Raw genomic sequence first — 25,963 nt, forward strand, 5'->3', positions numbered from 1 at the left:
GTGGAAATCGCATTATAACTAATAGAGTTATAATAGGTGATAGGGGTATCAATATATGCATATAATTACGTGCTACGTACTAATGGGACCAATGTATACTCAAATGATTTATAAAGGAAATACACAAAACCTTTCATATTTGAAGCGTTTAGCTTCCGGTTTCCCGATTTGTTTCGACTGCGGGCGGGGAAAAGCACAACCCTTCTGTATTATCAAATATTTATAACTTTAATGCGTGTTTCAATAAAAAGTACCACGGATAGCTGCTTTATAATTTTGCAAGACGTTACCACGTTAGGGTAAAAATACAAATGCCGACTGTAAAGCAAACGTTCTCTATCCACAAAAGTGCGTAGGGATGCCCTGTATGCAATGTATGTATCAAACTGAATTTGATTGAACGTATTATTAGGTAAACACTTGTCAAAATATTAAGGTAATTTGTTCTGTTCTGTAGTAAAATAGTAGGTACTGTGTATGTATTGTTTCTTTTATCATTAACGACCTAACTGCGCTAAAGTTATAATCTGCAGGCCTGTAATATAGCAGAATAATCCGTTAACTAATCCATATGTTTTCGTCAGCATCGCCACATTATGGAACCCCAATTTCGCTTAACATTACCTAATATGATAGTTATCGATCCTTTCAAATCATTCAATGCTTTTGCAGCTTCAGTTGAGCATGATTGTGTTTCCGCAAACCATTTCTCGCTTATTAGATATTTTCAGCAGTCAACCGAGCAGTCAAGTATTAGTAGCAAAACAACGTTTTGTCATTTTTAGAAAATGATATAATTCAAAGAAATGAAGTTTGTTTCCCCTATCCATACATAGTTTTTCTTTTCTCTTTTCCGTTTACTTTTAGTTGCCATCGATTTAATAGTACAACACATACGTGACTTTTTGAACAACCGCAGACTTGAAGGATATCCATCATATTTGCTATCCGCAGGATCCGTCAATCCACCAATACACCACTTAGGTAAGCGAAATATGTCTGATTTGGCGGCAAATGTGAGACCCCATTAAAAAATTAATGGTATTCCTTGAAATGACCGATTCAGAACATAAAGATTCGCATTGACCGCAAATATTGTTTTATATGCCCCCAAAATTTAATCACCATACACCCATTGATTTGGTACGGTCATGAAGAGTAACTGCACGTACTCTATCAAAGACACTTATCTACTAAAAATACTCACCAAATGTAACGATCCCATCACACCGTGATAATACACATATTTAAGACGAGAAACACTTCTGGAAAGCTTTCCCTGGATTTTCGAGTTTTTAGTTGAAACTAATGGATGTGATGTAATTGAAAATGTTCGTCCTCGTTTTATCTCTGCTTTGTATTTATCTTTTTTCTATTTACATTTGAATCCTGTATTTATGTTGTATTTCGATTGCGACACCAAAGAAAAAAGTCAAACACTCGCTGCGATTAGACGCTTTTCGACCCTCTGCAAAGAGGTCACCATACAGAGTAATATATTTTTTGATAAAAATCGTAATTTAGGAAATACAAATCATTGACTGTTTTTAATGTGATTGATCTCTTTAAGAAAAAAATTGTAACAAATGACTATTATTTAGGTAAGAAGTTTAAAGAATGGAGTAACTTGATTTGGGTCCAACCCTGACACGTACCTATGTATGTATCTTTTATTTAGTGCTTTTAATATTGTTCATTGAGTTTGGAGTTGCCTTCTCGGGCTGTAATGTTTTTTCTGTAAAACTCTAAGGCATATCTAGACGAAAACACGTCTGAAATCATTTCTTAATGCTTCGCTTTACTATTGAAAGAAATATATTTATGTCAATATTATTTTACGTTATATTTTTAATGTGAAGAGAAAAAGAAAAACTATATTTTTATGAATTTATTTTATTGTTGCAAAATAGAATAGATATAAAACTGTTTTCTATAGACATAGTACCAAATGTTGCGAAATTGTTTGAATTAAAAGTTTCTAAATAATCTTGTTTCATTTTATTTCCCATTTATAAGCTCTCACCATTGTTATGAAGTCAACCTCAAGACTGTTCAGAATAAAATTCAAATGGAAAATTCAGCATTCATTCTGTAGCGCTCTAGTAGAAAATTGGTTTTTAAATCCGGATGAACGTCCCTAGTTTTTAGGAATGAGTAACTGGAGGTGATCACAAATTGGAAGCAAACGGTGGACATAAAAAAGACTTTTTTAACTTACAATACAGTACTCCTCTTCATCTGGTATTGCTTATTTACTCTTTCTTATTCTTTGCCTGTTTATATTGGCAAACAATCTATTCAATTTATGGTAATAGTGACATAGTAGACTGAGGATTTGCCTTTTCATTTTCATTTTTGCCTAATGAAAAGTGCTGGTTTGATGTCCTTGCTATTAATAATTAATAATGACGGTTTCTCCATTTCCTGCTCCTCGGTCGCTTCTATTTCAATCGAGAATCATATAACTTGTGAATAGTATTGAGGTTTGCATTTCTCCCACCAGAATAGAGATTAGGACACATAATATGAAGCAAACATAGTGGATACAAAAATCAACAATTTCCATCTATGGTAAAAATATTAAGAGCTAACACGTCGGAAATCGGAAATTCGGCGCTACTGGTAAGAAAGGCTTTGTTGATTTTTTATGTAAAAATAAATGGTCACACGATTGTTCCGTTTATACATAGTTCGTAGTGTCTACACGTTGAATATGCCTGATAATCAATTCGATTTGGTACCGACATTTTATCTTTTTCTAGTCCTCGAAACAGTTGTTAAAATCGATTCGAATCGCCTTTAGGGTCTTCTTTGATGTGGTTTGAATCTCCTCAAACGAGTAAAACGATGTCCAGAAGTCAAATGGAGCTAAAAAAATAAATAAAGCGTTTGATGGCGCTCTGATAGTCAGAAATCATGGTTTCACAGACACTAACACGACGATTTTTTTCGAACAAATTTAGTTTTTGTTTACGGCCCATTCTAAGTTGGCATGTCAGTGCATTTTACAACAACTGAAAACATTGAACATCGTGCAGTTTTTAAACTTTTTGCAAAAAAAGGTTGGAGGCCAATGGGAATTTATACGGAAAATTTAAATGCGCTAGGTGAATCTGCTCCTTCGAAAGCAATGCTTCACAAGTAGGCTGATGAATTTAAAACTGGTCGTATAAGCATTGATGACGATCCATGTCCAGGACGCCCAAAAAACTCGGCAAATTCAGAAAACAAGAAAGATACAGGGTATGGTTTCGTAAAATCAATCGTCGCCTACACAGAAAGAATTAATGGTAGCCGTAGGAATCTTAGCGGGCAGTGTAAGCCATATCTTAAGTGACATTTTGGGTTTCAGAAAGATGTGCGAGCAATAGGTGCCGCATTCTTTAACAGTGAAACAAAAACGCATCTGAATGCGACTTTCTCAACATCATTGAAAGCGTGTCAGGATAGCTGAGTGGTTAGAGCACAAGGCTGTCGTATGGAAGGTCGCGGTTTAAATCTCACTGGTGGCATTGCCTCCTACAGGGTATTGTAGCGTACCGTTACGGTCTTGAATGAAGTGCTCTAACACACTTCAAGGCCCTGATCCAATATGGGTTGTTGCGCCAACGATTATTACTATTATTATTGAAACCGTTTAAGAAAAAATAAAAAAGATTTTGTGCGTCGGTGCATCACCATGAATGGACAAGATGTTAAAACCCTAATCTCCAGTGGCGAAGCGAGTTCGTAAGCAGAAATCAGCTAAAAAGGTGTTAACGTCAGTGTTTTTTTGGGGTACTGGGGAAATTTTGTTAGTGGATTACCTCGTTAAACTGGTGAAACAGTAAACCAAGATTATTAATATACCCTTTTGGACCAGCGGGTATTTTGCAGAGCTGCGAAGAGAGAGAAAGGAGTATTTTTGATGGAGCCGCAATGTTCATCGATATTCTCAGGCTGGCTACTTAGTGTATCTGCCAACCAATCGGTAAGATAGCTTTCCCACTGTCGAGTGACAGCTGGAATATACAAACGGTCAACGTTGAAGTTGAGGGGTCGGAACTGTCCAACCCTGCGAGAAGTGGCGGACGGCATACACAAGCGACCATCAGATGGTGATCTCTTTCGAGGCCTATGTCAGCACCTCTCTTGTGACGCACACTCAGAAGACAACTCCTAAATTTACTGCTGAACGCAAAGACGTCGATCTAATTGCTCGTTCGTTGTCGGTCAGTTGAAATCCAACTAACCTTATGACAGGCTCTGTGTTCGAACAATGTGCCACCGATGACGAGGCGGTGTAAGCTGCAGAAATACGTGCGTGGAATTGCTCGTAGAAAGCATCCTTACCCCTTTCAAGGGTGCATAGCACTGTACAACTGTAATGCTTCTTAACCTGGACCGGAATCTTCTGTTAGGAACCGCCTCCCCGGTGAAGAGAGCGTGTCTTTCAGTAGTTGTCAGAAACAATCCGGCACCGGATTCGCGTCTGCTATCACTCATGACTTTCCGAAATACAGGAGTCCCACCATGAATGTTCAGTTTGTCTCGTTGGGATTCCCGTTCAAGTTGGAGTTCTCCAGGAAACCAGTCCCCTTCCAGCGCATCTCTTGTAATGCTGTTACATCAGCCTTATATTGGAACAGGGTATACGGATGCAAAGTTGACGAACGTAATTATAGAATTCATTTTATCACGGTGTATGCTTCACTGCCCTTCTCATACTTTTTCACGGTAACGGAGCTCCAGTGGCATATCCACATCACATTACGTTCATTGATCCACTTCCACATTTCTTCCCTGAGTCAGGTCTTGTCACGTCTCTTCGGGGCATGGATAAGAGCACTTTTGATTTCGAGTGTGTTGCTCAATATTTCCAGGTAAGATGGGAAGAGTCTACGTCGTTTGCATAGCACTACTGGGTAACAGTCGGATCCCCGAGAACTGGAGCCGATGCTCTGTTCTCCAGCGAGCAGGTGAAGTAACGATACGTAAGTAAAGGTGAACAACCATCACATGACGATTTCCTTCCAGCACCTTTTTTGTTACGCATATTCAAAAGACAATTCCTAAATCTATTGCGGATCACGATATGGTGACGATGACGACGCGGTGAAAGTTACAGAAATTTACAGATCTTTCACCGTTGTTTTTACGATCACCAAAAATATACTTATCCGTCACATATCCTAGTGAGATGTTGTCAGACCCCGTTTTGGCATTCAGATCACAATGTCACTTTTAAGATCTTCGCTGATGAATTACATAATTTCCTCTCCCTCGATACCGCTGTGGAGGAGCGTGCGCGCATTTCTGAGATCAATCATTAACCCTTTTTGATAACCAAAGGTCATAGACGTGAAAGTCAGCCTGTGTTTGATTCACTTTTCACGTTTTGGTAGCAACACAATTTCGAAATTTGCGGATCGTTAATCTACAAAAATGTTATCCCTTTTTGTCGCCTTTTACATCAAACATGGAATAGTTTCAGTCTATTCTGTTAATTTAACAGGGTTGACTTTTCTATAAATAAAACTTTTCATCATCATTAACGGCGCAACAATCGGTATCCGGTCTAGGCTTGCCTTAATAAAGAACTCCAGACATTCCGGTTTTGCGCCGTGGTCCACCAATTCGATATCCCTAAAAGCTGTCTGGCGTGCTGGCCTACGCCAGCGTTCCATCTCAGGCATCGACGTTTCGAGCGAAATAGTTTTTGTGTTGAAATAGGTTCTGTTAGCTGCCAATAACCGTGCGCGGATTTCTCGTCATAGCTGTTATCGGTTATGATTTTCGGCCCTAGATAGGAGGAATTATCAATGGTGTCAAAAATATAGTCTCCTATCTTTATTCTTCCCGTTTGACCAGTGCGGCTTGATGTTGCTGGTTGGTTGGTTTTTGGTGCTGACGTTGCATGTATGTATGTATGTATTGCCTTTATTGATGTGCAGCCCAATATTTCCCGCCCCCTGGATTTGTAGCTTTATCTTGTTTAAACATGACTGCAGTGACTTACCTGACATGTGGGAAGTCTAAGTGGCGTTTGTGTATTGTTTGGTTTAAATCATTCTTCTAAGTGCGAATGCTTCGGGTTTGTTCTCATTACTTTCAGCTTAATTCTCTATAACAGTTCTTAACGATGTTTGCTGGTCTATTAATCTTGCTAGCTTCCTTCCACAACGAATAGTAGGTGAAAACAAAAGTAGACAACCCACCCAACAAGTGTTAGGTATCAAGCTTCTGATCCTCTGCAAGCGTCTATTTAGGGAGTATTGTTGTTTCGTTCGCTTGGGGAGACCAATGTAATTGCCATACTGTCGGTATTCGTACTTTATTTATTGACTGTTTTTGAAGATGATCCCGTCATGATAAATCTGTTTCCTAAGGTTTGAAAAAATTGTGTTCACTGTTCCCGTGTTATCTAATGTTTTGAGGATAGATAGATTGTGGTAACACATCAATTAATAAAAACATGATCGATTCCATACATACAAATATTTATTGAAGCAAATATAAATGAGATGTTGAATCACATTACAGTGGCTATACAAATGTGTAGTGGCTATTTGATTGCATGATTCAAATGCATCATCTAAATACTTTGAACTTCACTTTTGCTAAATGGGATTTTGAATTTATTCAACCAACGAAGTAATTGGCATTCATAATGCAGAGATTACCTTTCAGTCTTGAGTTCTAATTAATATATCATAAAATTTTCAGAAGATCGAAAAATCTACATCATTTTGCTGCATATAAAACTAATTTCCCAAGATAATTCCGTATTTTGTAAATTGGTTGCTAAAATTCTCATAAAAGCTTAGCTCCGCTTCGCTTTCTCTGTTAACTCAGTTGACTGAAGGACTTTTTGTTGTTGTGTGTGTACATTTTTCGTTATATCACCATGTGTTATATCGCTTAAGAACTAAATTCAACTTTATCGTTGATTCAATGCAGTTAAAAATAAACCTATATATTTATTAGGACCTAGAGCAGTCTCTAACCGAAGATACATAACATATTGTATATCAATAAAACCAAATATCCATATATTCCCTAATCAGGAAAAAATAATTGTGAAAAATATCAGAATATATCGCAGTTGACAATACTCGTTCATGTAAAACATTGATTGAATCACTATAAAAAATGCGTATTTGTGTACCTGTAAATCAAATAGTTAGTTCTTAGGACCTAATCTCTCAGTAAAATGGATTATTGTTAGTTTACTACTTAGATTGCTACTCAGTTTTTGTGATATCACTGTGATTGTAAATGAAATTGATATGCGAGTTATTTAACTATCTGTTGTGTTTTACGTTAGACCACATAGTCAGCCATGTCGATATCACGCCTGTAGCAGTAGGCATTTAGTCGAACGGGTTTCCATCTTTTCTGAAATGAGCAATTTATTTATTTATAGTTTATCTGTGAAAATTTGCTTATTATAAGGAATATTAGTCAACACAAAAGCATCAAACCACCGTTAAGTCACATAAAAGAATGTACTACGTTTTTTATCTTTAGGGGAAGCCCAAGTTTAGCAGTAAAATTTCTCGTGTTCGACTTCACCTACCTGGACTATCTCAATAATAATTTTCGCGTGATTTGCTCAAAATGGTATCTTAAAATTCATAGGCATACGAGTATTTCGAAACCTCATGCTCATTCATGTCTCTACAGAGAAGGTTTCAGAATTGGGAAGGACAGCTTCTGCGATGGTAATGGAACGAACCCTCCAAGTCTGCTCCACGTACGTCATGAAAATCATATTTGGCGATTTCAACAGCAAAGTAGGAAAAAGATCGCATTTAGACGATACGTCGGTACCCAATCTAGGGTGTCATGCGAACTGCGCCTATTGGATAGTTTGCAGTCGGGGGTAACTAATGTGTGTGGATCCAAGTTCAACATTGGCATGCTGGGAAGACTACAACCCACAAATACCACTGCTCAAAAGCACGTCTGAGATCATACCAGACGTCGGGAAGGAGACAGGCCCCAGTGGTGCAAGCGATTAATGGTACCTGCGTTACCTGTAGGAAGGCCTGAAACCAGAAGAGGCCCTTAAAAAGGCTCAGGACAGACGCCATCCTTATCAGAGCCAAGAAAGTGGGAAGCAGCCGAGATTAGCCCAACCCGAACCTAAGAGGTGAGGAAACCCGGGTAGGTCAGGGATGAAAGCAGGATGCATTCGACTGGCCATATTGCCAAAAATCTTTCCCGAGCAAATACTCACTCGTGAGGAGCAGGAAACTAGACCTTGTCGTCAGGCAGGAGGACACTTTGGAGTGGCTTAGGATTATAGTTCCTAAATTGCCAGGCTGGAAAGAAGCAGAACTTTCGACATGTGTTGGGGATGATATACCAGGAGCAGACATGGTGACAGTGTTTTCCTGTGTTCCTAAAGCTGCAGTACTAGAAACGGAAGATTTCATGGGGACTCCTAATCGCCCAAAATGAGGATCTCTATACGATTATGGGGACTGCTGAGAATCAAGGTGGAGGGGATAGGCTCCTGACGATCGGGATGGATGACCGATCCCTGGAAGCGATCAAACATCGGAATTGCCATATCAACTATAACTTTGGCAATATACCTGTACACGTGCACAGGGAAAAGAAAAGACACTTCGAAGGAGACATCGGGTGGAAAACTTACCAAGGTCCCCGAAGGAATTTTGGAGTCCATAGAGGCGGAAAGGATTGGATAAACCAGGGAAGTATACCAGCTGCCCAGTGAAGAGCAGAACCTGAACGACCTAGAGCTTATCGGGGGCAACGACGTGCAGGAAAGCGCCATGTCGGAGAAGAAGGGTGATACTCTAGACGGTAACCCGAATTATTGATACCAAGGCATTACATAACAACGAGGTTTCACTTCCATAAGAAGTTTGAAACACGTTCGAATAACAAGGCAAACTGGGAGAGCGCGGCTGTGATATACGACTTAAATTAGCAACTGATTACTTGGCACTCTAACGGATCCCTCACACCAGAGAGAGCGTGTGCCGGGGTCATTGTTTCAAGGAAAGTGTACTTAGAGCCAATGGGTAAGCACAATAGCATATTCCATAGCCATAGACCAAGGTGTCTCCTTTAATCTCCAAAGACACTTCAGCGGGCAGAATATTGTTATCCGAACTAATAGCCAAGCGGCGATCAAGGCACTTAGGTTCAACCAAGTGAACTTTAAACTGGTGTGGGAATGTCTTGAAAGACTGAATACCCTCGGCTCGCACAATACGGTCTGGATTCGGTTCCAGCCCATATTGAGTTGAAGGGCAATGAGGCAGCGAACGAACTGGCCAAATTCTCTTCAGGGACACCTCTACACGGGCCAGAGCCCTTCTGTGGATTTGAAACGATTTCGGGCTATGATATTAAAAATGAAGAGAAACGGCTGAGCCAAGTATACTGGGCGAGCCTACCAGGAATGGAGCTGTCCAGGGTGCTTATTGGAGGATATGAATACAAACACACAAAGGGCTGTTTAAACCTCACCAAGAAGAACCTCCGGATTATAGTGAGAATACTCACTGGTCACTGCAGACTAAACTATCACCTAGCAAAGCTAGGGATATCTGCGAATACTGCCTACGGGTTCTGTGCGGAGTGTGCTGAAACCTCCATACACGTTTTGGGGGCAGTGTCCGGCACATGTGCAAAGTATGTCGAAGCACCTGAGAGAATACTTAATACCAGATGCAAAGTTGAAATATTTGGAAATAGGGAATATATTAAAATTCCTAATGGTTATAGGCTTGCTTGACTTACTATAGTTAATATGTACACTATAACTAGTAAAAAGAGCACGGTAGTTCTTTAAGGACGCAGTGCATCGGAAATCAGAACGGTGTTTCAGGTATGTGTGGTTCCTATGTGAGAATACCAATATGGCACTCGAGACGGCGAGATTGATTTTCAGCAGCTTGTCCAAATGTGAAATGCAACACCATCTGAGACTGAATAAAACAGAATTTTCGACCACTGGCCCCAATGAAAAAGGCACTACCACTGTCAGTGGCAGCGACCTGTCCAGAACTAACCGATTTAATCATTTCGGATTAATGGTATCAACTAATGGTAAATTGCGTTACGAAATTTCTTAACGCATAAATGCAACTTGGATCAAGTGGTGTTGCACAACTGGCGTTCTTGAACTAACGAACGTTTCAAATCCAAAATTTTCCTCAGCGCCGTTTGCCTTGTCGCCCTCTATGAGTGCTGGTCGACTATAAAAGACATTGAACGGCACCTCAAGATAATTGAGATGAGGATGTTGCTTTGGACCAGGTGCGCCATGATCGCTTCAGAAATAAGAACACTCATGATCGAAACGCGGTTGCACCGATCATCGAAAAATCTTGCTAATTGTCTAGAAGCGTTTTCGATGGTATATACATGCAATGCATGCTAATGAAAACTCACTTCCCAAGATTAGTCTGAACATCATAATCGATGTGAAACCAAAAAAAAACCGCAAAAATGCAAATCCTATTATAATTAACGAAGTCATATTAGGTAAAATTGGGGTCAGCACCTTTCGAATCATTATAAGGCAAAGTGTGGAGTTTAGCATGATCATGGGATGTATCTGGGTTTCTTTGCGCAGAGGTGTCATTTCGGAGAAATTAATAGTGTCATTAAGGCGACATACGACGGCGAAATCCTAGAGGAATTTGAAGTGCAAAGTGGTGTTTAACAGGGTTGCATTCTATCGGCGACATTTTTTCTGTTCATTGTCAGTGACGTTCTCTATGCTGCCTTTGTCGGGCGTCGTCGAGAGCTTTAATAGATTATACTATCTTTTCTCAAATAACACTCCTGAAGATTCAGAATAGAGATACGAAGGGTAGCAGCTCCCCCACCCCCAACTAGAAATCTCTTGAGGTCCAGCCACTTTGCCCTGGCTAGAGCTACACACTCGCCACAGAAGTGCCCTCTCCCCCTGCAATTTCTACAATGCTCTGGCGATCGGTTCTTGTATCCTAGATCCTCCTTGACTTAGTGCAGGCGGTGAACCTTCGCCATCTGGAATCAGAGGAGTGAAGAAGTTAGCATTTGTACACGGGGATTTGTCGATGGACATATATTCTTCGGCTCCCATAAACTTTAATTTTCAGGGCTATCGAATTTAATTCACACGGCCCGAAGGAGCGCTTCAGCCGCGCCTGGGAGGATTGTTGCTGGTAGTTTGGGATCTGTTGGCTGTGACTGCGCTGCCACTGGGTGAGATTCGTTCATGATGGAAAAGGTACTGCTCATCCTCTAATATTTCCCTCACCAAGAAACACGGCCGGGATACCAAGTGAGCCTCAAAGGAAGGTTATGCAAAAGTATCTAGTGACGTGTTTGCTATAGATTTATCTCATGTCCAGAAATGTCGATGATATATTTGCCATACTGGAAAAGGACAAAACCAGATATAGAAGAACCAACACTCAACATTCTTCGAACAAGCAAGCACTCTAGTCGAAACAAAATGGATTAGCATGCCATTGTCCAAATACTTTTACAGAATTACATTTTTTCTAGGAAAATATAATATAAAAGTGGTCAAATGAAGCAGAGATGCAACATTTAAAAGACGATTAGGAAGCGACCCATTAACGGAAGAAGAAAAAAGTGGAATATACAAAACCAACTGCAATGATTGCAAGATGTTCTACATTGGCCAAACAAAATGACTCATCACGGCGAGGTTCCAAGAACACATAAAGGAAGTATACAAGGGGAATGACGAGGAACCAACACGGTTCGATCATCAGTAGCTATGCTGAGGAGGAGGGCCATTCTGTGACGAGGCTAAATCTCGAGCTGGTACGACAAGTGAATAAGTTGTACACCTTGGACGCATGGGAGAGATTTGAAATGTTGCGAAAGGACGCGACAAAATTGATGAACACAGATGAGGGGAACTGTGCATCGAGACTAATTAAAGAACTTGTCGACAAATATAGGTACTGCGCCACCCACTAATTACTGATAATTGATGGTCATTATCATCAGATCATCATCCCTAGATGTATGTGGACTTTTTTACTGTTTACTATTTGTACCCAGATATGTACCTTCTAAAACGACTTTTTGCTTTTACAATTTGTATCTTCGACCTTTAACTTTTGTTAATTTAAATACAGAAGAAACTTCCCGATGATTCAACTAACTAAAGTACTGAGGAAGAGAGTAAGCAGCTCTCGAAATACATATATACAAAGTATAAAAATACATTGCAATAGGAGAAGCTACATAGTTTTATTTTCCATTCCCATATTGTTCTATGGTTTTCCTCGATTCATATGAATAACAGATTTATCCTGAAACAAGGCCTAAATGCACCATTACATTCAGACACTTGGATTTGTATATGATATTTGAGAGGAGTTGATTCTAGTCAACTCGGATATTTACTGTGGTAATTTCTAATCCAACTCCCTCTTTAAAGTATGTATACCTCTCTTTAGTGCATTTTTGAAATGTATTTTGAGCTCGGAGGGCAGAGGCAAATGATCACCTTTTTAGCCCTAATAAGATTTTGTTCCTTTTACAGAGCACATAAAAACATTTTTAAATCTGTAGGTATTCGTCATCGGTTACTTTTGTATTTAATTCAAACATGAAATCTATTCTGATCGTTAGACAGAGCACTTATGATACAATAAATCTTCGCAATGGGCAGTTCGAAGGTACATATTACATACTGGGAATAAAAATACTTTCGTTAAACCTCGATGTATACCCAAAGTAGGTCAAGTAAAGTCATTATTTACAAGTATATTAAAAAATAGCATAAGCAATACATACTCACCAACACGAATTAGCGCTCGACCGTGCTGCTGTTAGCTATTTTAAAAACTCACTTTTCGTTATGGAATTCAAAATATTCTAAAATATAATTTTCTGTGTGAAGAACTCTCGTTTTTCATCTACATTCAGTACAATATAATGAAATTTCCAAAACAAAACGACACAATCAAAACTCATGCGAGATTAGTATAGAAGCGGAAAATATAACAGTATGAATTGGAATGATTGGAAGAAAAATAAACTGTAAAAATAAAAAATTAGAAATATCACTAAACCACTGAACAAGCTGGTGCCGACGGCAAAACATTTGGAATCGTGACCAGGCAAGCTCCAGCTCGGCTGAAATTCAATGGCGCTATCAGAGACCATTCGTTCGTTTCCGGATCGTACTCCTCTACAGTCTTTAAATAGTGGTTCCCGTCGAAACCACCAGCAGCTATAAGACGATCACCTAAAAGTGCTACACCAATTGCATCCCGACCGATAGATAGTGATGCAATCTGAAATTTGACACGAGTAATGTAGTTAAGAATATGTAAAAGCTAAAATTACACACCAATGTCCACGTATCTGTTCCAGGATCGTATCGTTCAACTGTGTCTGTTCGACAGACAGATGGATTGCTTGCAGGACAGTCGTGACCTCCTAATGCGTATAGATATCCGTTTGCCACAGTTACCTATAAATGCAGAATTATTTCGTATGGTTATAATTTCCTGCCACTTTATATCTTGACATAGTGTGCACACAAGAATAACTTTTTGTGGAATACTTACACCAACTCCACCGCGACGTTTGTTCATCGGCGCTCTTAATGTCCACTTGTTAGTATGTGGATCATAACATTCTACAGATCTGTGACAAACTGATCCATCACGGCCACCGACCACGTACAATCTACCGCCAAGCACGGCCACCCCTGCAGTTGATCTCATTGCCGACATTGAAGCTACATAACTCCAAGTTCTTGCAAGCGGATCCCAACTAGGAGTTAACGGTTATCATCTGTTTCAATATGAAGAATATATGCAAATACCGTTCAACAGTGTTCAAATAGCTCCAACCATCGTGCCCTCCAACAGCATATAGAGGACCTTCCAATATAGCTACACCTAACCCATGTCTATGTGTCCCCATTGGGTTTAATTGGCTCCATATCATCGTATTCATGTCCAGACTTTCAACCGAATTTAATGTCTTTAATCCATCTCGACCTCCAACTATTATTAATTTATCCTCCATAACCGCAACCCCAAATTGGAGCCGTCTGGCTGTCATATTCTTCAAAGCACTCCATTTATCGAGTCGCGGACAATATGTTTCAATACTGATGGCTCCCTACAAAAACAATGGGCATTGCTTTGGTTGAAACTATTACATGAAAAAGGAAGGTGTTTCACCTTATGAGCGTCCATGCCTCCAACTGCCAAAAGTCGTCCCATTGTGGACTTACGTGGCCGAGTTCGTTCTGTAGAAATTTGTGATCGTCTTTCCGGCAACAAGTGCCATTTCAAAGCCTCCATTATTAATTGGTGACACTCGGATGTTCCACAAAGTGACTCTACATGATCCGCTATAAACTGCAACGTACATTAGAAACTAAACAGATATTTACGATCACAAATCCTTTACCGAAGGTGGAAGCAATGGCAATCTAACGAGAGCCAATAATTTAGGAATATCTTTTTCCCGATTAGCAGGGTCGTGTTGGACCCATGCCGTTAATGCATGGAAGACATCTTGTTCGGAAGGTACATTTAGTTCATCGCTCGACAGTAGTTTGCCGATTTGTTCTGAGTTTAATTGAAAGAATTCTTGGTTCTTGCAAACCTGAAATATTGAACCGTTTAGTTGACAGTAGTCGTGGTTTTGAATCACGATGCTAACCTGCATAAAATGTTGACAAGTGTATGAACTAGCTAATTTCAATAAGGTACCGCAGCTTTGCTGTTCGGCGAAAAATGCAAAGCCAAGACAATTGGACGGATGTAATTGACGCGCTAGGAAATTGCAGCAAGCTGTTACAACGGCATTCAATTGGAGCAGACATGCAGTTGCAAGGAGTGTCTCAACTGTGTCTTCTCTCAATTCTATATAACCTGAAAATGAAGTAATATTGTTGTAAATTTATTAGATTATGTTGGCGGTAGTCCAGCTGTACCTGTGTAGCAATATTGTACTAAAATCTGAAGTGCATCACCATGAACTTCACCGAGTGTGACTTCATTTTCTTTTGTTTCTCTCAAAGATCCTGTAAACATCGCTGAAAAGTAGGCACTAGAGGCTGATAGAACTAGACGGTGTGCAGGAATTCTGAAATAAAAAAATAGTTTCAAATCAAGTATAACGCTTTGAATTGACTAAATAAAACGTGAAAAAAAGTTCAACAAATGATAAGGGGAACTATAGGCTATAATCCGAGAGTGTGCATTGATTTGCGATTTGCAACAGAACTCTTTCCCCGGTAGTATGATCTGAGTGCGGTACCAAATTTAATGACCCGGAGTTCAAGAAGCGCCAGAACCTATTTGTTGAAGTGTTCTCTAAAAATCGAAATTACTATTGCCTCAATATCAATTTCAAATTATTGCTCTTCAATATTCTACTTTTGCTAATATACGGAAGGGGCAAATAGAAGGTGACATCAATAAAAAGCTAAAAGCCCACTAAAGTGCAGGCTCATTCGAGGGCTTCATGTGTTGATATCACATCAGTTTGGGAAAATCCACGACAAATTTCGAATCACAGATCTATTGCCTATTCACATCTTAATAGTGAGGAAGTTACACGCTGGGTAAACAAGTTTGATAGTTAGCAAGATCTTTTAATCGTTCACAGGCTTGCTAGGACTCCCTCATTGGATATGACGCTGATGCGGTAGAAGAACACTACGACTTCAAAACCTTGCAAGCCCTAAGCAAGCAAGGGGGAGGGGGATTACAATAATTATAATTATCCCAAGATGCCCGATGAGTGGGTCGTTCCATAGGGGCAGGCGGAGGGCAAGCATCTCGAGAAGTCCTGGAGGAAGCTGAAAAACATTTTCAACAAATTGTGAGTGATGGCGCTTAGGCTGGGTTGACACTATGGGCGATTCAGGGATAAATGACAACCATATAAGATCTAATAGCTAGATATAAATGGAATACACAAAACGCTGGTCAGGAAGGCAAAAGCTACCCGATTGCAAATGATTGCAAGTCTTTTGATGTTTCGGTCAAGCACGTGAGCACTAGGCTTCCTCCGGGATGACGAGAGCCTAATTTTAAATATGCATATTACTTACTTCAAACAAACTTTACATAAACGCTCTAAATACAGATTTGGTTAATAATCATGTCATCAATGCGATCACCAACGGAATAATTCTGGCAACTCCTGCAATTTGTGTAAAGTTGCTACTTACGTAAATCCTAGGAATCTCAGATCTTTTGGGGGAAGAGAAAGAAGGAAATGATCGCTAAGATTTCGAAGATACTGCATACTACATACATAATGACGTACACAGATATACTAGATATAAACATGAGTTTCAAGCAGATGAGACAGCATTAATTTCATCTATACTCTAGGAGAATTGTCAGTATCAAATTTTGTACTTCTAGGATGAAGTTAAGGGCGGTTTTGGGTATTTTTTTTAAATATGGAAGTATACAATTATTATTTTTATTTAAGGAAGGTATCGGAATGGGATGTATTTTGAGGCCTACGTTTCGTATGGATGCACCATTCTGTTTTTCTCCAGATTTTTTGGTTGGATAGGTTCTGAGAACGGGACCTGTTAGAATTTTTTGGGGCACTCATTTGGAGCCCTTACTCCCCTATGTTTCACCCGATGCCATTAATCATCATTAGTTTTGAAAAGTACTAGTTACATAAGTACATTTGATACGCCGCACAACCATTTTCTGTGAAAAAATTTGCGCCCTCCTTTAACATAAATGGAGAGCCCCCTTAAACCTAGTGCAAAGTGATGCCACTCGTTGCATGTAAAGGGATTCACAGACCATACGTTCTCACTAAATTTCGTGACAATTGGTTTAGCCGTTTCCGAGTAAATCGGGTTTGACAGACAGACAGACATCGAATCGATTCTAGTAAGAACCTTAAAACAAGACTTAAAATTGGAGTGTCACACAATGGTGACTCCGGGAACATTTTGTCAAGGTAATATTTCTAGACAGACACGGGGTCATTTTGCCATGGAATTAGCTGTTCTGATATAAAGTAACGGCAAGCTGTCCCTGACGCGCTATCGACACATTTTTTTGCTGCCCTGTTAGCAATAACACCGGGGTGGAAAATTTATTCCGAATGCTTCATCCAAATCCTCCCCTGAAGCGGATGAATCTACCTCGTACGCTTAACAATTAACTAGAAGGATCAATTTTTCAATCCTCTTAGTGGGGTGAAGTTAGAGCAGGAGCGGATCGATGAAATGTAGGGCAATGCACGATAAAGACGTGAATTGTCTTCGCGAGTCATTTGTCGATTTGCGTTTGTCGAACAGCTGGCTGTGTGTTGGGAAGTTCTTTGCTTAGATGGAGGGGATTATGTGTGCTATTCAGGACGGCGTGGCCCTCACCCGAGTTTATTAAAAGTTAATAGTGAAAGTTTATTGTTGTGGTTCGATATTTGATACGTTGGGCCATTTCTAGCTGCTCTGTTATAGAGCCGGTGCCATACACGAACAGGCATAATGCTGTATGTAAGGTGATTCATCAAAACCTTGCACATAAACAAGAACTGATCACGGGAACATGTTCGGTTTACCGATATGAGCCGCAAGAAGTACTCAATAGTTCTGCTTGCGGGATTTATGTATTGGGACCGGCAATTTAGCGCGCACTAATCTAAGCGCACTGGGTAATTCCCAAAATGGTGACCCCGAGTTCAAAAGGAGAATTGTCGGATCCAAGGTAAACAGAAAAGTAGTAACAATAAAAATACCAAGAACAAGCAACACTCCTGCAAACGACTTCAATCCCCAAGCGCCAGAAGTTTGGTTCAAAATAGTGGAGGCAAGCTTTGTGAGATGTAACATAACAGAGCCACAACAGCAATATTTTCAAGTCATAGCATTGCTACCACCACGGCATTTCACCGAAGTTCGTGACATAATTTTAGAGTCAGTGATAGATAATCCATATAACTGCTTACGATTGCGCCAGCCAGGAAGAGAAAACAAGGTAGCTTATGGAGAGCACTTCCTCCTACCATCTGCTCTTCAACCGATTATGACGACGATAAATGGTCAGCTACTACAAATCGCACCTAACATAGCTGACAAGGCCTACGCCGCGCTTCCTTCGACATAAAGCATCGTAAAAGCAACACAGACATGCAAACATCCTCTAATTCAGCAGCAGAAATACCCTTAAAACAGCTAGTTCAACAATTATTAAGTCAGCTCGCAGACAGCCCCAAGGGTATATGTTAGTACCACTGGAAGTTCAATTCCGAACCCATCAAATGCAAGAAACCATGTAATTGGACTTTGGAGAATACCAATGGCCCCGTTTCATCCCTTTCACGACGCCTGGCTATGTCTGTCCGAAATATGGAAACAGGGTTACCTATAGGCACGGATGCCGATATAAGCATTTATCCGCGCTCCAAAAACCAAGGCCCATATAGGTAGACGTTTCAAGACAGCCAGGCGAAGCCAACAGCATCAGCAATCGCCAACTCCGCAACGATCAGTAACGTCAATATCTTAACAAACGACTCAACACAGCAGATCACAAAATGAATCTACATTCTACAATCTACAATCTATCTTAAGTTTGCTAGACAGTGCTCCCGCAGTAATGACCAGCGAGTCTATAGTATTAGTAACATCCATCGACTCGAATCTTGGCCAGTGACATCGAAGGAAACCCGGTCTCGAGCCAACACCATGAAACCTGACAATACACGCTTCCGAGAGAGATTCCGAAACCGACCAAACCCCCGTTCAACAACCTGCAAATAAAGAAATCCAGCAAACGAATTAGGTTTGCTAATTGTTAGCAGGTAGGAATTCAGTAATTTCGTACATCAGCAATAACAGCACCACGAAACTTCAGCTGGGATCACGATATGGCCAGATGAATTATCGTAATTTCCTTGCACTCAATCACTGGCAGTGGAGTGCTGTGGTGGTGCTAATTACTTCCAGACACTTGCCTGGAATTAGAACTGTTAACAACCTCTTCTTTCTACCGAAGTGATCTACACCTTAAAAGTTAACTAATTGCCAGAGAGTTAAATAGGGCAGTCACTAGGTAGAAGAGACGTCTACTCATAGCTCCCACATAGTGAATACCACAATGAGAAGCAGGATCGATATTGGATTTGAATAAAAAAATCCAATATATACACACAACTTTCATTCAACCTCCACTATCAACCTTAACTGGAAATTCCCTAAAACCTATCACCGGCCACAGCCACTAGAGCTCCTTTATATTTTAAATAGGTAAGATCGTCTAATCCTAAATGTTTGGCACTTAGTGCTGTTGTATGAAACAAAACCTTATTCAAATCGGTTTACTGTCTGTCCGTCATAGGTAGTTGTAGCGATTCACACCAAATTTGGTGAAAAGGTGGGAACTGTGAACGCCCACGCGTACAGTGAGTTACATAATTCTACATTGAATTTAAGGGTCTTCGTTTTGATACTTGTTGGAAAGGTGGGGAATGCGAGGGGTCGAAACTGATCATTTTTTCACGGACCCATTCTCGGAAACTACACAAGCGAAAAATCTGAAAATCAAGAGGCTGCCGCTGCTATATGGTGACTTGGCTCCGAAATGCCCTCCATACCGGTATCTATTCAAATGAACTTCATTTGACAGTAATGACAGTATATTACTATAATTGTTAGTAATTGACAGTGAAACCCCCCTTAATTACATTTTCTACCAAATTTTGCAACGATGTAGGGAGCATAGAGCATGATTCTACCAAGTTTGGTGGAAATCGCACTATTACTAACAAAGCTATAATCGGTCAAAGTTGTCGCTTCTTCGCAAATTGTAGATATTCTCACATAATATATGCACACTCAAATGTCTTTATAAAAAAAATACACAAAACACCTGAAGCGCCCAACTCCCGTTTTTGATTTGTGAAGGATACTCTCGTGGGTTTGTTTGTGGAAAGGAGAACCGATCAGAAGAAACGTATAAATTGAATGACCTTATCTTATGATGTAATGCCTGAACTATTAGATCAGATTAACGGAATGAGAGAGAGGGTTCCAAGCACCTATGTCGTGTCAACGGCACAAAAATTACCGATTGCTTATAGAAGTTAAGATTACTTCCTTCGGCTATATGGAATCTTGCGACGTCAAATTTTCATCTGAATTATACGCGGTATGTTGAGAGCAGTTAAGTTCATCCAGTATCTAAATGCAGAAAAAGCATTAAACCAGGTCGTTCTGAACTACATTCTTTGTTCATCGAAGGTCCATGTACCATCTGAAATCAGTTCAATGTGTGCAATACTCTAAATATTCATTTCCAAAGTCGAATGTCGATTATGCACTCGAAAATTTATAATTGGATATTTACAATTAAGTTCCTCGGACTTTGGATACCCTCTTACCTGTTGGAAGTTTCAGTTCTTTACCGGTTCTAGCAAAAGATTCCTACTTTGCCAAACAAAGCAAAGTCAATCCTCTTCAACCAACCTACGTAGAATCAGAAATTCAACTTTGTTGAAGTCTTTACTGGGAATGTAAACTGTAACGTGTTACATTCAGAAAACAATCAACGCAAACACAAATTTGCTAATCGGATCTTATCCAATCAAAACATTCCGCTTTCGTTGCAATTACTTTTCAATATTTTCAAAATAAATATTCCGATTCATATACTTCCATATGACGACTGTGGTCTCTTTGAAAAATTGCAGATTCCCACAATAATTTTCAACGAGAAACATATTACACAAATCCCTGACATCGAACAAAGGAAGTAAAGTCCTTGACTCCAGATTTGCATCCAAAGAGAGCACAATAAACCGAGGAAATCTGAATACTGTCTGGGATGATTCACATAAGTTTTTGGCTTGTTGTATTCTACGCAAGCGTACGAATTATGTGATTTATACAGCGTGATACGTTTTTTTACGGAAAGTTTATTGCGCTTTTCACTCACAAAAGTCTACGAATGATGAAAGTAAGTCTTATCAATGCGGCTTTGTCTATAAAGTGTTTGAAGAGGCAATCGTGCTGCGCAAATGTTTAAAGTTCAATTCAGGGGAAATATTCAATTAGGGAAGTGGTTATTGTCCATGCACAGAACATATCCAGTTTCTAATATGCGCGTGAGACAAATTTTCATATAACTTCACTTTTAAAACGAGTTCTTGCGCAATATGAAAGGGCAATATATTAGCATAAGTTAGAGAATCGAGTTACCTTACATTGGAAATACGGTTCACAATGTACCGAGTCCACAAAGTTTAATTCAGAAGATACATGACGCACAAAGACGTACATTTTTGGCTGAATATGACGACATAGAATCAAAGTAAATCAATTAGCACTTATTCTGAGGTTGTCTTGATTAGGCAGGGAGCGAGGGATCAACATGTTCTACTCTCCAAATGTAATACTTCTCGCGCCTTAATATTACCTTATCATATAGCAGCATAGAGGCAAAGTGGCAAACACTCTACAACGTACACGTCAACCCTGGAATGATAAAAAACATTGACCCAAAGACGATGATGCACAAAAGTAAAAACTTGAATTTTTAAAGTTTTGTGTAAAACAAAACCTTTTGAAAATCAGTTTACTGTTTGTCTGTCTGTCACACGTGTTTTTTGTCAGGAGCAGAAGGGATGCCGATTCGGATCAAGAAACCTCTTTAGTGCTATATCGATTATGCCAAGGCTTTTGACAGCGTCCCGCATACCTGGCTAATCGATGTCCTACGTTTGTATCGCATTGATCCCAAGCTAATACCTCAGTGCATATCCACATACGGGGAGGCATCTTCCGGGGGACTTCATTCAGTCTTCGTTGGTTTTGAATGGCACTGAACCCCTTTTCATGGCTACTGAAAGATGGGACATGGTTTTGCAATAAAATATGGCCTACGCGCTAAGTGCGAGCTGATACACCTGATATGCTTAGATGCCATCAAATTGTATGCTTCGCATCTCTCGGGGAAGAATAAAATAAGCACAGTGAATACATCCGTTATCTGTTCACTGGCTTATGCTTTTGGAATATTGCCGTGCCGTCCCGAAAACCGATCTGGAAAACATCCAGCGGCGAATACGGACTACTATATCCAAATTCCAAATGCATTATAAAAATTCTGACGGATGAACCTGCCTCGTGATATCGGCGGCAGAGGAGTGGTTGACGTGGCGGCACAACATCGCCGCCAAGTCAACTCGCTTCGCGCTTATTTTTACAGCAAAGAGCAGGCAAGTCCCTTGCATGCGGCTGTTTGTAAGGCAGACTGTGGGCTGAAGGATTGATTTTTCTATCCTCTGAGTGGGGTGAAGAGCGGATCGATGAATGGAAGTTGAAGGCAATGCACGGTAAACACGTGAATTGGTCTTTGGCAGCCATTACATACATACATAACCAAGCATAATACTGTATGTAAGGTGATTCATCAAAACCTTGCATACAAGCATGGGCTGATCACGGGAACATGTCCGGATAGTTCTGCTTACAGCATGTATCGGGACCGGCAAGTTCCAACTGATCGCCACAGACCACACAACAAGCCTAACTTGTTGTTAGTTGACCAGACATAACAGAATAAGCCATTGGCTCGGGAAATTAAAGAAAATTTGGCGTCGTGAGAAAGCGGTTGTAGTTTACATAATATTGTCGGCTACAGGTATTGTACCTAAATCCCTCATAGCTTCCCTTGATGTCCTGGAACTCTCCCAAAGTCTGGTTCAAACCATGCAGAAGTACACCATTCTGCATACGTTCTCGATGTTGCGGGGAGTTCTTGACGGATTCTCCCACTAGCCTACCACCGCCCACCACCACCAACGCCCCTTTATCTTTGAAGTAGGTAGGATCCTGGACGCGATGAAGATGCTCCGCTTTCAAGGCTGGGTTATTTTAGAAGAAAGAATAAATATAAATGGTGTAAATCATCTCCAAACAGATCATCAGTTTGAACGCCACGACACAATATTATTGCCCACATCCAATTTGATCGAAAATGATGGTGTATATGGCTTCATCCTGCTGAGTTTTTACTATACTTTTCAAGTTCACGGACTTGTTAGTTTTCCCAGACTTAATTTTTCTGACTGTAAAATCGCTTCTCCATTCGACAAAGCTCGTGATACGCATCGAGTGCCCGCGTTCTTTGAGATTATTGTATTGCCCAGTATGCAGCATTCTTTCATTCCGTTGCTAACTTACGTTCACCGTTGAACCAAGTGTTCCTTTTTTTTGTGACTGATGGTTGTACCTATGGTAATGTTCTTCAGGTTTTTGAAGATCATTTGTCGATGCTTTATCACCGGGAGCTCTGTCAGCTGCGGATATTGCAGCATCCATTTGCACTTTCTACAGATGTTACGGAGAGCTTTATTATGGATATCTTCAGTATTCACCCTTACCTGATTCTCAGAGGGGGATATGGTGTTGTCATTCGATTCCGAAGCATCCTGCCAACGAGATAGTAATCCGAACCAATATCCCCCCCCCCCATATATTCCCACTTTTATCAAGTCTGAAAGGTTGCGGGGTTTGATTATTACGCGATCAATTGAGTCCCGTCTGGAAAGGCGCATGTTTGCTTGTGGACCGCTTTCCAAACAAACCAGCTATTTCCAGCAAACATTTTGAGTCACATTGCTAGTTGGACATTCCGTAGTTCAATGTCATTGGTAATACCGGTTCCTCCCCTAGTTGCTTGTTAAAATCTCCAAGTAATTTTTTGCTATCGTACGTGGGACAGGCTTCGATAGTAAAAGGTATCCTCCTCTGTAGGGGCGTGAGTATTAATGAGGCTTACGTTTCGAAATTTCCTAGCAACTGTAGAGTGTATAGTTGTTACTTATGCTATCAAAGCCGATAAAAGCAGGTTTCAGTTTTTGGATGACTAGGAAACCTAGTCCGAGCACATGGTTTAGTGAGCATCAAGCGCACGTTCCACGAGGAACTATTCAAATCGTTTGTTCACTTCGTTGCCGGGTCTGTCATTGTATAACCGATCCAATCTAAGATTCCTTTTGTGACCCTGTGTATGGTTCTCAGCCTTACACAAACCCAAACCTGGGGACCAGTTGGTGCAGCTTGCCCCCTTCTTAGGCGCGGGGGACTCTCCTTCATGTTTTTCCGTCTGCAGTTTTTCATTAAGAAAGAATTCTCAGCGATCACCACATGGAGATATTCTTATGTTTTATGCTCCATCGTGAGTACCAATCCACGTTTTTGCCCTTGGATTTATACAATCCTTTCACCGCACTTTGACCTTTTTATAAATAGAATAAATGACACTTGCCCAATCTTCCGATACAGTTTCATCAGACCAAATTTATAACCTCATGAAACTTGGTCGTCATTTCCATACTTCTTGTCTCTAGTCGCTTCGCGAGTATTCCATCCACACCCAGCGTTTTATTATTCCTCAACGTTTTTTGCCGAATTGAGTAGCTCGATATTGGGCCAATCAATTTTTTATCTGCTCCATGTCTCCGATAAGATTTTCCGCTGGGTCGTTGCAAAATACGATCTTGGGCTGGAATCTTGTTGCAATTCTTCATCTTAAAGTTACCATTTAATCTGCAGACCTCGGCATTTAATATGTTTTCGTTTCGTCTTCCTGTTTCAGCGATACGTCTTAATTTTACATATTTGTCTCGTTTAACGCGGGGGTTGCTCCTGATATTGTTTGTATGCAGCGTTTGTCTTATCGATTGCCTGTTGGAATTCTTTGTCAAGCCATTCATTCTTTTTGCGCCGAAACACGTGCCCGATGGTTTTCTATGCAGCCGCCTTAGTTGTGTCTTTCAGCTGACTCCATTGCCTCACATCAATGCTATCCGGACCTGGTGTCGGTTCAGCGTTTTGATTTGTTCTTCTAACAGTGCGACATATTTCGATGTTTTCTTATTTTGCCGCTATGCCGCATTCTCGCGTTCTAGACTTAGTTCACTGCCTAATAATTTGGTTTTCTGGAACGTGGCGTCTACTATATTTTGTAGTTTTTAACCTGTTGAATGGGTGCTCTAGAAACGCCAATTGTGAACAGAGATTGCAAGTCCCAGGTTCCAAACTCGTAGTCCTTTTTCTTGTCGTAGTTGTCGTTGTATTTTCGATTCGATCCCAGGCTCAATTTCGAATTCGGCAATATTATACTGTGCAGTCTGTTGCACAGCTCCTAACATCATCTATGTTTTACGCCTTTTTTTGGTGACATTTGTGAAAGAAATTATAACTCGGTTCAGTAGGGATTTCAGAGATAATAATGGGTTAAATTGAATAGACTTTGATCTCATGTGTGTGTATGGTGGGGGAGAAGCTACAGCTTCTGAGCACTCAGACCGCGTTGGCCCATTGTACTCGCCCCCCCCGTCATGATCTCATAGTCTCCTTTCTATTGTGTATTGTGTATCGGAACGTTTTCCTGCTGAACATAAGTTCCGAGTAAAGTACCTCTCACAACTATTATTTAAGGGATTCACCCGTGTGAAGGTCGTTTTTTTACGCGGTTTTTAGAAATTTTTTGTGACGAACTGGATAAAGGTATAAATATATTCTACACTACATCTAGATACAATTGATGCCAAATAAAATTCGATTCCTCGGATCCGACACGCGGGATGACCCCCTTAAGAGCAGGAAGTTCCCAAGATAGCGTACCATCATCAATTGGATGCGAAGCTAGGACTTCTTTAACACTTAAAAAAATAAATACTGCGTGGCTTACAGTTGATGAAGAGTGCAAAATTCTCTGGAAGACTTGGAGAGCTGAACCAAACTCTAATTGTTTGACTTTTTGAAAGGATTTTATTGGATTACAGTCAAATCGAACGCTTATTCGCGTCTGTTTGGTTCCCTTCCGCATTGTATTTCTATGATAAGTGAGCCTTTCTTTAATAAGTATTAAGACTGGATTTTGTCAACTAATTTCTGAATATTAATAGTTCGTTTATCAATTCAGTTTACATTATTCATTGTCGCGTATAG

At 40.2% G+C, this 25,963-nt stretch overlaps 2 protein-coding genes across 7 annotated transcripts in view; one reads left to right on the top strand and one right to left on the bottom strand.

Moving 5' to 3' along the window:
- The window catches only part of LOC119658709 (uridine-cytidine kinase), a 59,606-nt gene that overhangs the window by 33,180 nt on the left and 463 nt on the right, over nucleotides 1-25,963 (top strand). For 2 of the 5 annotated variants that reach the window (XM_038066318.1, XM_038066319.1), the window contains 2 exons: nucleotides 868-984; nucleotides 1,426-1,987. The exons of 1 other annotated variant lie outside the window; for it this stretch is intronic. In XM_038066318.1, coding sequence (XP_037922246.1) covers nucleotides 868-984; nucleotides 1,426-1,541 — 233 coding nt within the window. In that variant the 3' untranslated portion in view covers nucleotides 1,542-1,987. Of the gene's footprint in view, nucleotides 1-867; nucleotides 1,988-25,963 lie in introns of those variants that run through there. 2 more of the 5 variants (XM_038066320.1, XM_038066322.1) reach the window with 2 other exon arrangements.
- The window catches only part of LOC119658707 (kelch-like protein 5), a 28,257-nt gene continuing 9,233 nt past the window's right edge, over nucleotides 6,940-25,963 (bottom strand). Inside the window, exons 2-10 of one of the 2 annotated variants that reach the window (XR_005250274.1) lie at nucleotides 14,954-15,105; nucleotides 14,680-14,891; nucleotides 14,425-14,622; nucleotides 14,193-14,372; nucleotides 13,829-14,130; nucleotides 13,569-13,776; nucleotides 13,349-13,471; nucleotides 12,794-13,292; nucleotides 6,940-7,377 (exon numbers count right to left, since the gene is read on the bottom strand). Coding sequence is in view for 1 of the 2 variants with exons in the window: in XM_038066317.1 (XP_037922245.1) it covers nucleotides 7,303-7,377; nucleotides 13,068-13,292; nucleotides 13,349-13,471; nucleotides 13,569-13,776; nucleotides 13,829-14,130; nucleotides 14,193-14,372; nucleotides 14,425-14,622; nucleotides 14,680-14,891; nucleotides 14,954-15,105 (1,675 nt within the window). In the remaining variant the exon portion in view is untranslated. The remainder of the gene's footprint in view (nucleotides 7,378-12,793; nucleotides 13,293-13,348; nucleotides 13,472-13,568; nucleotides 13,777-13,828; nucleotides 14,131-14,192; nucleotides 14,373-14,424; nucleotides 14,623-14,679; nucleotides 14,892-14,953; nucleotides 15,106-25,963) is intronic. The other variant, XM_038066317.1, reaches the window with a different exon arrangement.

Source organism: Hermetia illucens, chromosome 6, assembly GCF_905115235.1.
Source record: "Hermetia illucens chromosome 6, iHerIll2.2.curated.20191125, whole genome shotgun sequence".
Taxonomy (NCBI): Eukaryota; Metazoa; Arthropoda; class Insecta; order Diptera; family Stratiomyidae; genus Hermetia; species Hermetia illucens.